General features: G+C 45.3%; 1 protein-coding gene across 1 annotated transcript in view; it reads right to left on the reverse strand.

Annotated features, from left to right (window-relative positions):
- RNF213 (ring finger protein 213) overlaps positions 1 to 16,485 on the reverse strand; it is a 93,596-nt gene that overhangs the window by 65,201 nt on the left and 11,910 nt on the right. Inside the window, exons 4-10 of the mRNA XM_065415339.1 lie at positions 16,285 to 16,413; positions 13,935 to 14,660; positions 12,670 to 12,854; positions 11,079 to 11,237; positions 8,712 to 8,908; positions 7,840 to 8,126; positions 2,620 to 2,888 (exon numbers count right to left, since the gene is read on the reverse strand). Of these exons, the coding sequence (XP_065271411.1) occupies positions 2,620 to 2,888; positions 7,840 to 8,126; positions 8,712 to 8,908; positions 11,079 to 11,237; positions 12,670 to 12,854; positions 13,935 to 14,660; positions 16,285 to 16,413 (1,952 nt within the window). The remainder of the gene's footprint in view (positions 1 to 2,619; positions 2,889 to 7,839; positions 8,127 to 8,711; positions 8,909 to 11,078; positions 11,238 to 12,669; positions 12,855 to 13,934; positions 14,661 to 16,284; positions 16,414 to 16,485) is intronic.

A 16,485-nucleotide genomic window follows, 5' to 3' on the forward strand; every position in this document is an offset into this window, starting at 1 on the left:
CCAGTGGCAAGGGCCCTACGAAATAGTTGAACCCGTAGGGGAAGTAAATTACAAGGTGCGACAACCGGGACGTCGAAAACTAGGACAGATATATCATGTCAACCTTCTGAAACCCTGGCATACCCGAGAGGCGTGCATAGTGGTTCGGGAAGACCTACACCCAGGGAACAAAAACCCTGGACAGGTGAGGCTGTCTCCCGATCTAATGACAGCCCAGAAGAAAGAGGTAACTGAGATGATTGCCCAATATCAAGATGTATTCTCAACAAAGCCGGGTCGCACAACTGGGACATATCATCACATCGTCACTAACCCTGGGGCCAGAGTAACAATGAGGCCCTACCGGGTGCCAGCAGCCAAAAGGGAGGAAATAAAATGCTGGAGATGGGGATCATTGAAGAATCTCACAATCAGTGGTCCAGCCCAATAGTGTTGGTGCCCAAACCTGATGGCACCATGAGGTTCTGCAATGACTTCCGGCGACTAAATGAGATATCCCAGTTTGATGCCTACCCTATACCCTGCATAGACGAATTAGTAGACCGTCTGGGGAATGCCCGGTACTTAACGACCCTAGACTTGACAAAGGGGTACTGGCAGATTCCCCTAGCTGAAGATGCAAAGGAGAAGACGGCGTTCTCTACACCAGAGGGTCTTTTCCAGTATACGGTCCTTCCTTTTGGACTACATGGGGCCCCAGCTACCTTTCAGCGCCTCATGGACAAGTTATTACGCCCCCATGCCAGCTATGCTGCGGCCTACTTGGATGACGTGGTGATTCATACCCCAGACTGGGAAACCCACTTGAAGAAGGTGGGGGCGGTCCTTGATACCTTCAGGCGAGCTGGCCTTACGGCAAACCCTGTTAAGTGTGCTGTGGGGTTCACAGAGGCCAAATATCTTGGCTATGTGGTAGGAAAAGGTCTGGTGAAACCTCAACTGAACAAGTTAGAGGCCATCCGAAATTGGCCACGACCAAGTAGTAAGAAGCAGGTCCGAGCATTCCTAGGGGTGGTGGGGTATTACCGGCGTTTCATTCCCCATTTTGCCACAAGGGCAAGTCCCTTAACGGACTTAGGGCTGGTCTACACTGGGGAGGGGAAATCGATCCAAGATACGCAACTTCAGCTACGCGAATAGCGTAGCTGAAGTCGAAGTATCTTGGATTGAATTACCTGGGGTCCACACGGCGCGGGATCGATGGCCGCGGCTCCCCCGTCGACTGCGCTACCGCCACTCGCTCTGGTGGAGTTCCGGAGTCGACGGTGAGCGCGTTCGGGGATCGATATATTGCGTCTTAACGAGACGCGATATATCGATCCCGGATTAATCGATTGCTACCTGCCGATACGGCGGGTAGTGAAGACATATCCTTTGTGAAGGCCCGTGGTCCGGATCCAGTCAGATGGTCCGACGCAGCAGAGAGGGCATTTGCAGACCTACGGACTGCCCTCTGCAGTAACCCCGTATTGATAGCCCCAGATTTCACCAAGGAATTCATCCTTCAGACAGATGCATACGAGGTGGGGCTAGGGGCTGTCCTGTCGCAGATGGCTGGGGAAGAGGAACACCCAATTCTCTACCTCAGCAGGAAACTCCTTCCAAGGGAACAAAAATACGCAGTGGTAGAGAGAGAATGCCTCGCCGTAAAATGGGCCATGGAAACGCTGCGTTACTACCTGCTGGGGCGCAGATTTGTCCTCGTGACCGACCATGCCCCTCTTCAATGGATGCAACGGAACAAGGAAAAGAACACAAGGGTAACCAGGTGGTTCTTATCCCTTCAACCTTTCCAGTTCTGCATACAGCATAGAGCGGGGAGTCACCATGGCAACGCCGATGGCTTATCACGTGTACACTGTCTGGCGTCCCAAGCTGCCCAACCCCTTGGTGTTGAGCAGGGGGGAGGGATATGTGATAGACCCAGACCAGTTGGGAACAGCAGAGTAGCAGAAGGGAGATATACTGGCCACTGGATAAGCAGTTTTCTGTTCCCTGAGTGACCAGAGCAGGGGCTGCTCCAGGCTAATAGACCACCTGACTCCAATTAACCTGCTAAGAGTCAGGTGAGGCAGTTAAGCAACTGACTCTAATTAAGGCCCCTCTGATGCTATAAAAGGGCTCACCCCAGTCAAGCCGGGGGGGGGGGGGGGGCAGGGAGCCAGAGGAGAGGAAGTGTGTGTGAGGAACTGGGAGCAAGAGGAGTGCAAGAAGCTGAGAGTGAGTAGGCGTACTGCTGGAGGACTGAGAAGTACAAGCGTTATCAGACATCAGGAGGAAGGTCCAGTGGTGAGGACAAAGAAGGTGTTGGGAGGAGGCCATGGGGAAGTAGCCCAGGGAGTTGTAGGTGTCGTGCAACTGTACCAGAAGGCACTCTAAACAGCTGCAGTCCACGGGGCCCTGGGCTGGAACCCGGAGTAGAGGGCGGGCCCGGGTTCCCCCCATACCTCCCAACTCCTGATCAAACACAGGAGGAATTGACCTGGACTATAGCGTCTACCAGAGGGGAAGGTCTCTGAACTGTTTCCTGACCCAGAGGGTGAATCTGTGAAGCGAGCAAATCCACCAATAAGCGCAGGACCCACCAAGGTAGAGGAGGAACTTTGTCACAATACCTACCATGAAACCACTGAAAACACTTCCTTGTTATGATTCATTTCATGGAGTAGGACTTCTTGTGGCTTCTGCTCCAAACACAGGAGGCTGCATACCCGACTCAGGTCCTCTTTGTATGTTGGAAGTGCATAGCATTCACCCAATATAACACTGATCAGGCCCAGCCCCAACCGGCTCTTCACTGACACGTCCTTGGGTGGAGCGTTAGCACTGTTCTGATCAAGAAATGGCTGAGCTACTTTTCTCAAGTAGTTCACCAGTAACTCCTTCACCTAAAACAAAGAGGAAGGGGGGGAGGGAAAGGCACATAATCCAACTGCATTGATCAACTTTTTTTTTTTTTTTTTTTTTTTTAAAAAGGGGTCATTTCTATCTCTTTCCCACTATTCCTCATACAGCCATCAGAACGATCCAATGGTATCAATGACGATTGGCTTATTGCAGGGCAAAGGTCTATTTATTGCTGCTTATGATGCTAGAAAGGAGTGTTTGGATTTTCATCATGCCTGACCATTGTAGATTGATGACGAAGTGACACTGGTTAGATAAAGCCATCTTCCACACCATCAGAACTGAACCTTCCGGAGTCTGTTGCTCCTAAAGGCACCACTCAAAGTTTCTATGTCTCAGAACAGAAGAATGGCCACACTGGGTCAGACCAATGGTCCCTCTAGCCCTGTTATTCTGTCTTTCAACAGTAGCCGATGCCAGATGCTTCAGAAGGTGTGAACAGAACAGGGCAATTATTGAGTGATCCATCCCCTGTTTTCCAGTCCACGTTTCTGGCAGTCAGAGGTTTAGGAACACCCGGACATAGGGCTGCATCCCTGATCATCTTAGCTAATAGTCATTAATGGACCTATGCTCCATGAATTTATCAAATTATTTTTTGAACCCAGTTATACAGCAGCAAGTTTAAAACAAACAAAAAGAAGTATTTTTTTCAGACAACGCACAGTCAACCTGTGGAACTCCTAGCCAGCGGATGTTGTGAAGGCCAAGACTATAAACAGGGTTCAAAAAAGAACTAGATAAATTCACAGAAGATAACCATTGATGGACCTATTAGCGGATGGGCAGGGATAGTGTCCTTAGCCTCTGTTTGCCAGAAGCTGGGAATGGGGATGGATCACTTGATGATTCCCTGTTCTGTTCATTCCCTCTGGGGCACCTGGCATTGGCCACTGTCGGCAGACAGGACACTGGGCTAGATGGACCTTTGGTCTGACCCAGTGTGGCCATTCTTATGGTCTTATTCCTACCCTGTGTTTAGTATTTTTTAACCAGTTACTATCTATGAGAGGACCTTCCTTCTTATCCCATGACTGTTTATTTTGCTTAAGTGCCTTTGGTGTGGGACCTTGTCAAAGACTTCCTGAAGGTCCAAATACACTATAACCACTGGATCACCTGCTTCTGATGTACTTAAAACACACTTTGCTGTTAGTATTAGGGCATGTCTACACTACAGCCCTAAGTCAACCTATGTTACGTCAATTTACATCCACCGCAGTAATTACTGTGGTGGCTGATGTCCACACTACCCTCCTTGGGTTGGTGGTGCACGTCCTCATCGACTGAGGAGGGACAGTGTGGGGTGCTGAGAGCCCTCGGCGAAGCTGCCCACTGGGAGCCCAGCACACACACACACCCCCACTGCCCCAGCTCTCACCTCCCTGCTCCCAGGGAGCAGGGGGGCAGCTGCCTGGGCTTCTCAGTTCCCTGAGTGGGGAGCCTCTGGGCAGCAGCTCGTCTGGGAGTGGGGAGCTGGGGGCAGCTGGGCTCTAGCATGGAGCTGTGAAATAGACAGATCAGCTGTTGGCTGTCTTGTCAACACAGACACCGCGTCACCCTAACTACACCAACATAAGCCCTACACCTCTCGTGGAGGTGGAGTTACGTCGGTGCAATAGGGCACTTACATCGGCAAGACAAGGCTGTAGTGTGTACACGGACATAATCAGGTCGATGTAAGCTGCCTTATGTCAATCTAACTGTGTAATACAGATCAGGCTTTAGTATCTTTTGCTAGTGCTCTTCAAATTCTTTTTTGGCCTGCTTAATTATAATTTTTACACTTGACTTGCCAGAGTTTATGCTCCTTTCTATTTTCCTCAGTAAGATTTGACTTCTAATTTTTAAAGGATGCCTTTTTGTCTCTAAGCTCCTCTTGCACTTTGTTGCTTAGCCATGGGGGCATTTTTTTGGTCCTCTTACTGTTTTTTTCATTTGGGGTATGCATATAGTTTGAGCTTCTATTATGGTATTTTAAAAAAAATTCCATGCAGCTTGCAGGCATTTCACTCTTGTAACTGTTCCTTTTAATTTCCATTTAATTAACTTCCTCCTTTTTGTGTAGCTCCCCTTTCTGAAGTTAAATGCTACTGTGGTGGGTTTCTTTGGTGTTTCCCCCCCTACAAGGATGTTAAATTTAATTACATTGTGCTCGCTATTACAAGTGGTTCAGTTATAGTCAGATCTTGGACCAAACCCTGTGTACCACTTAGGACTAAATCAAGAATTGCCTCTCCCCTTGAGGGTTCCATAACTAGCTGCTCTAAGAATCAGTCATTAATGGTGTCTAGACCATTATCTCTGCATCCCGTCCAGAGGGGACATAGTCCCAGTCAGTATGGAGATATTATAATAAACCCATTATTATTGGGTTTTCTGTTTTTGTAGCCCCTCTAATCTCCCTGAATATTTCACAGTCATTGTCTCCATCCTGGTCAAGTGGTCGCTAGTATATTCCTGTTGCTTTACTCCTATTATTCAACCATGGAATTTCTATCCATAGAGAATCTATGGAACAGTTTGATTCATTTAAGACTTTTACTATCTTTGACTCTATGCTCTCTTTCACATATAGTGCAACACCCCCACCCGCCCAACCTACTCTATTATTCCTATATACTTTGTATCCTGGTATTACCGTGTCCCATTGGTTGTCATCATTCCACCAAGTTTCTGTGATGCCAGTTATATCAATATCCTCATTTAATACCAAGCCCTCAAGTCTGACTTGAAATATTGCTTCACTGGGCATGGAAAAACCCTTCAAGCCTTGGTCTGCCTTTAGGGTTAGTGCACATATTTAATTTTAAAAAATGCAGCCTAGGCAGCATGTTCAGCTAGAGGAATTGTTATCCGCCAACCCTCTCTCCGACAAAAAATGGAAGAGCATTGCTAAGCTCTAAAGGAAGCCACCCACATCTAGCCCTTTCATTAGCGGGGGGAGGAATAAAAAGGGAATATAGACTTGACCCAAAGTCCATTAAAATAAATGATTCTTTCAATTTACTCAAGTGGCTTTTGGATTAGGCTTCAGATGGGGAAGGGATCCCAAAGACAGGTGAATGGTGGAAGAAAAAAAAGTAAGGAGTCATTTTAAAACCACCACTCACCAGAAAAAGAAAGGTAAATATTGGTTAGAGCCTGGATTCCCCACCACCACCACCACCTTCCTTGTCTGGAAGATCTGTGGAGGGAGAGCTCTAAACCTTAAAGAGATGGTGAAGTATTCTATGAAGAGTCCTGGTGGCAGATTATGGAGTCCAGAAGAAATCCAGTCTAATCTAGCCCAGTCAGATGTGAGAGTTTGAGATGCAATAACCTTGTGATAAATGAAAGGGGGAGGGGGTAGCTCCCTTTTATGGACATCCAGCCAGCCAGTTAGCTATAAAATCCCTCTTGGTAGCTGTGCTCTACTTGCTTTACCTCTAAAGGGTTAAAAAAGTCCCCAAGTAAAGGAAAGGGAGCAGGCACCTGACCAAAAGAGCCAATGGGAAGGCTAGAATTTTTTTAAATGGGAAAAAAACTAAACTTCTTTGTCTGTTGTTGTTGTTCTCAGTAGAGAGGGGACAGAACAGAGTCAGGGCTGTTACTATGCTGTAAAAGGCTTTTTGCCAGGTATGGAAATCATTAGATCATACCTAGAACTACCCAAATATGTAAGTAGATTAGGAAATGTCTAGAAAGACACGATTAGGTTTATTTCCTTTATTTTCTGTAAGGCTTGTGGACTCCTCTGTGCTAACCCTGAATGCTTTTGTTTGCTTGTAACCTTTAAGCTGGACCTCAAGACGGTTATTCCTAATGTTTAATTTTTGTAAGTGGTTTTTTTAAAATCTAGCAAAAGCCTAAGTTCCAGATGTATTTTCTTTCTTTTTGTTTTTAATAAAATTTATCTTTTTTACTAACAGGATTTGGATTTGTGTGTCTTAAGAGGTTTGTGCACATGTTTTTTAGTTAGCTGGTGGCAACAGTTGATTTCTTTGTTTTCCTTTCTCAGCTCTTTCGGGGGTGGGGGGGATGGTGGTGAAAGGGCTTGAGGGTACCCCACAGGAAGGAATTCCCAAGTGCGCCTTCCTGGGTTCCACAGGGGGTTGCATTTGGGTGGTGGCAGTATCTACCCATCCAAGGTCAGAGAAAAGCTGTAACCTTGGGAGTTTAATACAAGCCTGGAGTGGCAAGTATTAATTTTTAGAGTCCTTGCAGGCCCCCACCTTCTGCATTCAAAGTGCCAGAGTGGGGAATCAGCCTTGACAATCCTCATAACCCAGAGTGGTTCAGACTTGGGCTAGAAATAAGCACAGAGAAAACCTACTGTGCCAAAGAGAGAGATGGTAGCAAAGACTTAAAAAAAATTGTTTACCAATATTTTTACTCAGCAAACAGCCAGTCTATATGCCATACTGGCACCTCTCTGAAGCCAATATTTTGTGTTCCAGGATCTCAAAATTTAATAAAAAAAAAAAAAAAAGTGTCTAGCTGTTACGGTTGCAAAGATGGCCTCATAAACATGAGCCAAGAGTAATCGACACAGAGATGTCCAAGTCTACAAACAGCCTGGAACAACAGCGCTGAGATAGGAGCGTTAATTCAGGTGTACAGTGATCATAATTTAAATATCAACACTGTTAAAGCCATCCCAGCAAGTACCACATCCCATGCTCTGGCTCCCTTTGGTGAGCAAGTATTGGTGCACTAAACCTCATACTGCAACTAAGGCCAAAAGTTCAGGGAGTAGGACTTCATGCAACAGGAAATAGTAGGTGTCACATATGGAAATAACTCACCCCATCACACAACAGAAAATTATCCATTACTTCCATCAGGGGAGGCAATACAGACTAAGGATCTCAACAGCAAAGTTAAAATTGCATATTTAATAACTGAATTTCAACCTCTTCCCCAATACACTGTCAAATGTAATTAGAATACCTGCTTTTCTCGAAACTCTAGCGATGTCCATTCCATCGGCTGTCTCTCATACACCATTGGCTTCCCAGTCACCATGTAAAACTGATGTAACTGGTCGAGAAAGTTCTTCATGTTGATGTTGGTCCATGTGGTGAGGATGCTGAAGATGGTCTCTAGCATAATTTTTGCTGCTATCTGCTTCCCCCTCTCAACACTTTTCTTCCAATCATCCCATCCAACCCAATTTATAAAGCGGCTCACGAAACCATCAGTGGGTTTACATACTATATCATCATACTGATGCCAATCTAAGAATAAGAAAAATAAATGTGTACACATTTAACTTAGAAGACAAGAAGCAGGTGTTTCGGTTTCCCTGCTGCCTCACATACCTGGGAGCAGGCCAGCACAGGACACTGGAGTGGGATGAAAGAGACCTGAGTTCTGTTCCCAGCTTGGCCACAGGTCACTTCCCCTCTGTGTGTGTTTCCCTTCCCACCCTTTCTTTGACGTCTCCATTTAGATTCTAAGCTCTTCCAGGAATCAAGTCTGTCACATCTGGAGTGACAACTTTTTATTGGAATGTTGGCACTTCAAAGGCAGCAGCAGAGACTAGCAATTACGTTTCAATAAATATGACATACGTACAGATATACATGTGTTGTTAAATGTGTGAATCAGAGGCCATTAAAGATAATGGATTTAGATTATTTCATCCAAGTCTGTCCTTTCATATTTCTACACAATACCCCAAGCTTTCTCACATGGGTTTTTTGCCTGGGTGTCACTGATAAGGCTGATTAACATCAGCACTGTCTGGCAAATAAGAGATATCTAAACATGCATAATTATGATGAAGACTAAACAGCCACACACTGTGGAAATCACCTTACCTCCCGAGCTGAGAAATTTAGAAGGTATGAATAAACAGCGATTCACAACCACTTCTTCTGGGCAAGGTTTGTAAATGAATTCATAGTCTCCCTTCTTGCCACGTGAAATAAAATACTTGTAGGGAAATGGTTTATTCATGTTGTCCTTGGAAATAGTCACACAACCCTCAATGAGGTGTCCATGCTCTCCCAGGTCCCTGTTCAATACAAGACAGCTTAGCAGCGGCAGCAAGCTCGGACAATAGGCAAGTCAGACATCGGTTGCTCTAGTACTTGCTTCCTCCCCAACTGCCAATTTTTAAAAAGAGGGGAAAGACTCTTCATTATACATTTGATATTTTGCCCCAATACCCAACTAAATGGCTGAGGAGGGCACAACTCTGAATTCAGCCAACGAGCACATGCACACTACGCAGCAACAGAAATTTTGACAACTAGACAGCTCATATTTGCTCCCTTTTCCCAAATGGGGGCTTCGGTATCATCAGAGCACAGTGCAGTTTTATGCGTACCACTCAACCATCCAGTGGGCTATTATTATTTATTTTAGGTATATAAACATATTCACTCGCCTAGCAAATACTTCTGGAGTGACCCATAACCAGCATATTTCTTTTACATTCTATGGCGCTGGTTTCTCTCCCTCCTCGACTGTGGCTCCCACACATACATACAAGCTCTCTGGAGCAGGGACTATGTTTTTGTTCTGTATGTGCACAATACCTAGCACACTGGGGTCCCGGTCCCCAACTAGGGCTCCTAGGAGCTACAGTCATACAAACAAACAAACATCGCTGTGAAGTAGTTTGGGTTCCCTCTCTTTTTCTCACACTCACACATATACCCCTACCTTACACATTTACAAAGAACTGAAAAGATAAAGCACTTAACAGTATATATCATGAGCTCTTCAACACATAGATCGATTACTACCTGCCCATCCGGTGGGTAGTGTAGACGTGGCCTATCGGGGATCCCCCATCGCTCTGCCGTCGACTCCGGAACGTCAGCTCCGCGAGAGGCGGAAGCAGAGTCGATGGGGGAGTGGCGGCTGTCGATCCCGCGCCGCGAGGACGTGAAGTAAGTAATTTTAAATCAATCTAAGATACGTCAACTTCAGCTACACTATATCTTAGATCGCTCCCCCCCTTAGTGTAGACCAGCCCTTAAGCCCACATCTTATCATTACCACAACTACCATATACCACAACCTTAACTCTGCCCCTTTCGCCCCTCACCTATACATTATTTTTCTCTATCACTAGTAGTCATAGATGTGGTGGGAGGGACTAAGTGGTTGTGTTGTGAGAGGGTAGTTTGATAAAGGGTTGTGTGCAGGAGGATGGTTAAAAGTGGTGATAGAAGGCTGGCAACTCTATGGGAAACCAAACAAAAACTACCTAGAAAATTCAAAGGACCTAATTAACTGACTGGCCACCTACTTTTTAGGGAAAACCCAATATTTTATCGCCCATTTTAAAAGGTAACCTTAACTATAGAATCACTACCAGGTGCCTCCATAATAACAATATATACATGGTTTTGGTCTTACCATGCTCAAAGGCCCCACTTCCATGAAAATAAAACAACCACACAGCAGGTTCAAAGGGGGGGGGGAAACATACTTTCTGAAGTACTAAATGAAATATTAGCCTAGGCCTTGGCTACACTTGGGGATTCACAGCGCTGCCACGGCAACGCTGTGAAGCGCGAGTGTAGTCGCGCCGCCAGAGCTCTCCCGCAGCGCTGCTAGTACTCCACCTCTCCGAGGGGAATAGCTTGCGGTGCTGCGAGCGAGCGTGCAGCGCTGCAGGCGCTGATTACACTGGTGCTTTACAGCATTGCGCTTGGGGGGGGGGGCGTTTTCACACCCCTGAACGCAGCAAGTTGCAGCGCTGTACAGCACCAGTGTAGCCAAGGCCCTAGGTCCACATTTTAAGAGACGAGGCCCTGATATTATCCTGCATTAATGTAGTCTAGCCTTATTTCAGATAACAGATCACAGGCCCTGTCTAGACTAAGAAAAAAGATGTTTTTTGTAAATCGAGTTAGCAAATGTGATTCAGCTAATGTGACTTGAAACATCCCCATCAAGCGTAGACAGTTTGACACCAACTAACATGATTGTGAAGATGTTAAACTGTCTCTACACTAAGTGTGAAGGGGTGTCACATTAGCTAATTTGATTTTTAAAAGTACCTTTTTTCTTAGTCCAAACAGGACGACAGAAGAAAAATTACAACAGCCAGGGCAGAGACAAAATACCATATCTGTGTCTGTTGCTTTCTTGTTATTGTGAGGCAGGTAGTTAAAATAAGAGGCCTGAATTAAAATTAAGCAGTTTTGGAACTACAGAAAAGTACTTACTTTGTGCAGGTCAACTCACAGATGTTATCTTTCCAACCCAAATATCCTGAAATGCCACAGGCCTTGATGAACACTTTATGATTATCAGGATCTAGCTTAAAGTCTTTAGACAATATTGCATGGAAATACACTGTGACACCCTCTCCAAGATTCACCTGACTGTAATGACAGAGAAAATAAAGTTAAAATACTATTTAAATATTTTGTGTAATTTAACAAAATGAATGCATGAGAGCCAACAGCCGTTTGCTTGCTTGCTTATTTGTAGCCAACTCCATGAGTGACATTAATATCAGTTTCAGTGCAAACTCCTCCCTATCTGGCCAGATATGAAGGCCAATACATAGAATTCTCCTAGCAAAGTGAGCATTACATACGAAGATAAAAATTAGGAATAAGAAATTTTCTATAGCCAGGTAGTGACAGAGAACACACTCCTGTAACCTAACTAGTCACTGTCTGATGGCAAACAGTCTGGGATGTAACCTCAGATTACACACCAGCGATTATATACCCACATTTTGGATGCAAAATATTGCTCCCATGAAATACAGCAAGACCACTTCTGATGCAGCAGCACTCTCAAAAAACTCTCATATCTCCTATATCCCTACGTAGCTCTGCATCATTCTTGACCCTGACATATCTCTCTTTCCCTCATCTCCTGCTCTCTGCAATCTGCCCACCACCAAACCACAAAAATGTCTCTGTTTGACACAGCTTTGACTGCTGGTAAGGAAACAGTCACTAGTGCCTTCATCCACTCTCACTCTGACAATTGCAATCCCTTCTATCTGGACACCTCAAGTCCCAGCTCTCAAAATTCTTGCATGTGAAGAATAATGCTACTGCCCACTCCTTTTCATGTACCAAGAAATCTGATCACAGAACATCACTCCTCAAGCAACTTCACGGGCTCCCTATTGGTTTCATTGAAAAATCCACTTGAAAAACTACCCTGCTTATTTTCGACTCTCTTCACGGACCCACTTCCTGCCTACCTCACAGATCCTGTCTCTCTCTAATCACCTTCCTGCTAACTCTAGCAACTGCCTCCTTCCTGTAATCTCACCACTGCTGGTGAGAGAACCCTGCCTCTGTAGCTCCTCCCATCTGGAACAACCTTCTCGTATCTTTCCACCTCACGGAATCTAAGGGCTGGTCTACAACAGAAAATTAGACTGACCCAGCTACGTCACTCTGAGCAAGGTAGTTAAGCTGACCTAAGTCCCCAAGTAGACAGGGCTAGTTTGACAAAAGAAGTCTTCGGTCGACCTAGCTCCCACCTCTCATGGAGGAGGATCACCTACACCAATAGGAGAACCCCTCCCCTCGACGTAACTCTATTGAAGTGCAAAAGCAGAACCACCCCCCTCCGTCCCCTCTCCCCCCACACACACACACACAAAATCAGCTACTTGGCTTGCAAAGTTGTGAATAATTCACACACTAGGAAGCTTTTATTTTAAGCCTAGTCTATGCTGAAAAGGAAGAGTACCCATCTACGATTACCCAATAGCAGCTACTGGCTGGTCCTCATTACTTGCAACAGCACTTAAAAAAAAAAAAAAAAAAAGAGGGCACACTCTACCTTGGCTTAATTCTATTTGCATTGGCGTCCTGATTTTTCTGCTGCTTCTTGTCCTTCTTATTGCCTGAAACAGCTGATGCATAATCTTTTTTAGGAGCTTCAATTGCCTTTGTTTGATTTGTCTTCTTTTCCATTTCTTCAGATGTCCCCTTTCTTGGGGTTGCTTTGGTTTCCGCTTTCATGTTCTGTGACACAAACACACAGAATGAATCAAAAGCAGCAAACCTCAAAGACACGACTTTAATAGAAACCAACCGGATTTGTTCAAGGTAGCATGCGATATCTAAAGTATGATGTTGCATGTCAAACAACCCAATTCAAAACTGATTCAGTTGGGTCTGCATTTAGTGTTCTGCACCAGGGCTAGGTTCACTTCCAAAGACTGGTCAGTTCGTCTCTCCCCAGGTCCAGAGGAAACGAGGGTGAATCTTCTGACCAATCTAACAGCCAGAGCTGCAAGAGTGCTCTGATCAGGTTTTACATGGAATCTAATGCCAATGTTGGCTGGCAAAAGTCACCATGTTGTAGGTTCCTGGAGGAAGGGGTATAAAGGAAGAGAAAATATCTGCAATTCAACCGGTCCATTCTGGGACTGAACCCCACATTCAGAGGAGGTGTCAAGCCGGCATAATGAAGCAACATAGACAATGTATATGCATTTCTGTAGTGTGTGGACTGTTCTGAGCACTGCTGTGAGATTGGGGAACGGAGGGGGGCGGGGACTGGACCATGAGATAAAGTTCAATACAACACGTTTTTCACATTCTATGGGGAAAAACCGACAGGGATTCTGAGCCATTTAACGGCTGTACCCGCTTCATTAACAACAGAGAGAAAACTGACAAGAGCAATGCTGAAAATTACACTCATTTCACTGAATAAAGTTCTGCTCAGAGATAAAGCTGAACCCAATGGGGGGCTTTGGAGAGGGGAGGAGAAGACTTAACCCCAAGATGGTTTAGTAAATCACCCAGCAATGGAGAGGCACTTGGACTACTGTAGTATAGTTATTCTTGCACTAAGGGCAACTCTTCCACCCCTGGAACTAACCAAAGGTGAACAGAGAAGTTCACAGATATAAGATACACCTGTGCAAATAGACTGGCAAGATGCTGCAAAGCGCCCCCTACTTCCTCCCTACCTCCTCAGGTTGTTCGACTGGGGTGGCAGAAATGAATAGGCTTCATTTTACTGCAGTAACCATTTCAAAGTTCAAAAGAAGGAAACTTATTCCAACATACTCACATGATTATTTGGCAGTTTACCTTTGAAACTGGAGCACTTGCTTGCTGCTTGCTCTCTTGTTCGACTTTTCTGATCTGTGTTGTTTCAGCTTCAGAAAGGGAGACTTTCTTCTTCTGACTTTGATGGTCTGCATCAGAATTTGAATCCTTACTCGCAGGTGCTTCCATATTGGAGCAAAGCCCTAAGGACACATTCTCTCCCTCTTCTTTGGAAGCCAGTGCATCTCTGTCTCCCCCTGACGTCTGGGTATCTGATCTATTTCCTGAAGGCTGGCCAACTTCAGCAGGGCCCCTCTCACTTTCCTTCTTGTCAGAGCCCTTATTTTCTCTGGCCATTTGTCCATCACTTGGCGAACTTTCATCTTCCATCTTCTCCTCTGTGGCTCTGGAGCCTGCAGGCTGAGCAAGCTCATCATGGGTACCATTCTGCACTGACTGGTGCCTGGTGTCACTGCTGCTGGGATTGTCTTCCACAATCGTCTCTGGACTTTGACCTTCATTTCCCAAGGGGCATAACGAACAGTCACTTTTAATCTGACTTTCGTTGTTACAGGGAGAGGACTCAGCCTCTGCTTTGGCCACTTCATTCTCTTGGATTTGGCTTTCTTGTGTTGGATTTTTTGCACCAGCCAATTCTGAGCTCAAAGAAGAGTCCAGACTACAAAGTGCTGAACTTACAGAGGTCAAAGAGTCCTGCATCCCTGAGCCGGAAGGATTCTTCTTACTCTTATTCCTCTTTCTCTTTTTCTGTGTAGGGAAGTAAAAACACACACACATCCTCACTTACTCATAGTGGGGAAATCCTGTATTCACTGCTTCCCTTAACATAGCGGGTATGTCCTCAATCCCCGTGTCCCTTGTAGGTGGAGACAGAATAATTAGTCCATCTCTGTCATACTCCAACCCCAGCCCCCAAAACATCCTTGCTTATGCCATCACTTTCTGATTTTAAAGACAAAGGGAAACGGTGGGGGGGGGGGGGGAGGGATAAAATCCTACCTTAGCTCAGAGAGAAGGAAAATGCTTTGTGTGAGCTACTTAAAATTAAGAGAGTCCTAACCAAATTCTAAACTAGGTAACTGCATTTGACCTAAGCACTGCTATTTTAAGTGGATACCGGACTCTTCCTTACTTCATGTCCTACACTCTTGCAGGTATAGAACCGCTGTTTTATATATATTCCAGCTCAGAGGCGGCTGCATTTCATGAATGAGGAAGGGAGTCCTGTATCTATGGTTGGTAAAGGTCTTTGGGGGAAACCTTCAGAATGAAAAGTTCTGTATAAAATGTATAATATTATGATGCTCTGAAAAGGACACTGTCTAAGCCTTCCTGCCAGCTTCTCACTTGCTCCATTATTACAACTGGTTGTATTTATAGAGTATTTCACTCCTCGGGGAAGGTGAAATCGAGGGTCCTGGCAATGTAAGTAGGGAGCTGTGTGTAAGCAGGAAAGGCCTTTTTTTTCCCCCCCCCCCTTCTTATTGATAAAGAAACCAAATCTGATACAAAAATTCTTAGAACAGTTTTAAATGCTGCTACAGCAAAGTAGCAGCGTCACTCTCACAAGTATCAAACTAAAGAATTTTACACATTCTGTTCAATGCCCCCGACTGAGAATACGAAATAAAAGGGTCAGTTTCACAACACACAATAACGGTTCTGGTGAGATGAAAGTGCTTGGAGTATTGGAGCAATGGAAGGGACACACTAGCTGAAAGTGAGAGAATGATATCTGTGGATTTCCCTGAAGCCAGGCTCTTCCTGGCTGAGAATCCTCTTATGACCTCTTCCAAAACTAATTGGCTTGCTTCCCCACTCACCTGCCAGTCAAAATTATCAAACCCAGGCCAGATTCACCGTATTTGCTGGTTTTAAACTCAGGCAGGTGGGGGAAAAAAACAAAGGTCTTCCCACCTCATGCTTCTGATTGTCACTCCAATGAGCATACAGCTGGGTTGCAGGTAACCAAGCACAAACAATAGCGGGAGAGCAATGGTGAATGTGGACAGACACGGACAGCTACTACAAAGCACCCTGTTAAGCTGGAGGAGGGAAAGACAGAGTTTTGTGATGAAAGGAGAGAAACGACAAATCCATCCGCCTCATTTGCCAGCACAGAGATTGTGAACAGAGACTGGTTCCAGATTCAGAACTACGTATACACAGGAATTACAGAGACACTGGCTCTGCCCAATGCGTCCAGCAGGGACCATTCAGGAAACAGTTATTAGGCAGTTATTAAGTTTAATCACTTCAGGCTGGCATCCAACTGTGGACCCAGAACAGACACCTGTGCTAGTAATTGGGGCTTTAGGCCAATGCGCTTGCTTAGGCTGCTCCGGGTAGAGGAACTACTCATGAGAACTACCTGCTGTGGGCTTGTAGGAGATGGGCTGCTATCCTCAAATTGGATTGGTTTCTCCTTTCTCCTCTTTCTGGAAAGGGGATTAGCATCATCCAACTCACTCCAGACTACACCGCTTGCAGCTTTTGCTGTCTGTTGAAAAATGGCTTCACTTTCAGAGAGATCAGGAAGTGAGATATAATTGCTAATCAATATTTATCTGTC

The sequence above is a fragment of the Emys orbicularis genome, chromosome 13, assembly GCF_028017835.1.
Source record: "Emys orbicularis isolate rEmyOrb1 chromosome 13, rEmyOrb1.hap1, whole genome shotgun sequence".
NCBI classification, from domain to species: domain Eukaryota; kingdom Metazoa; phylum Chordata; order Testudines; family Emydidae; genus Emys; species Emys orbicularis.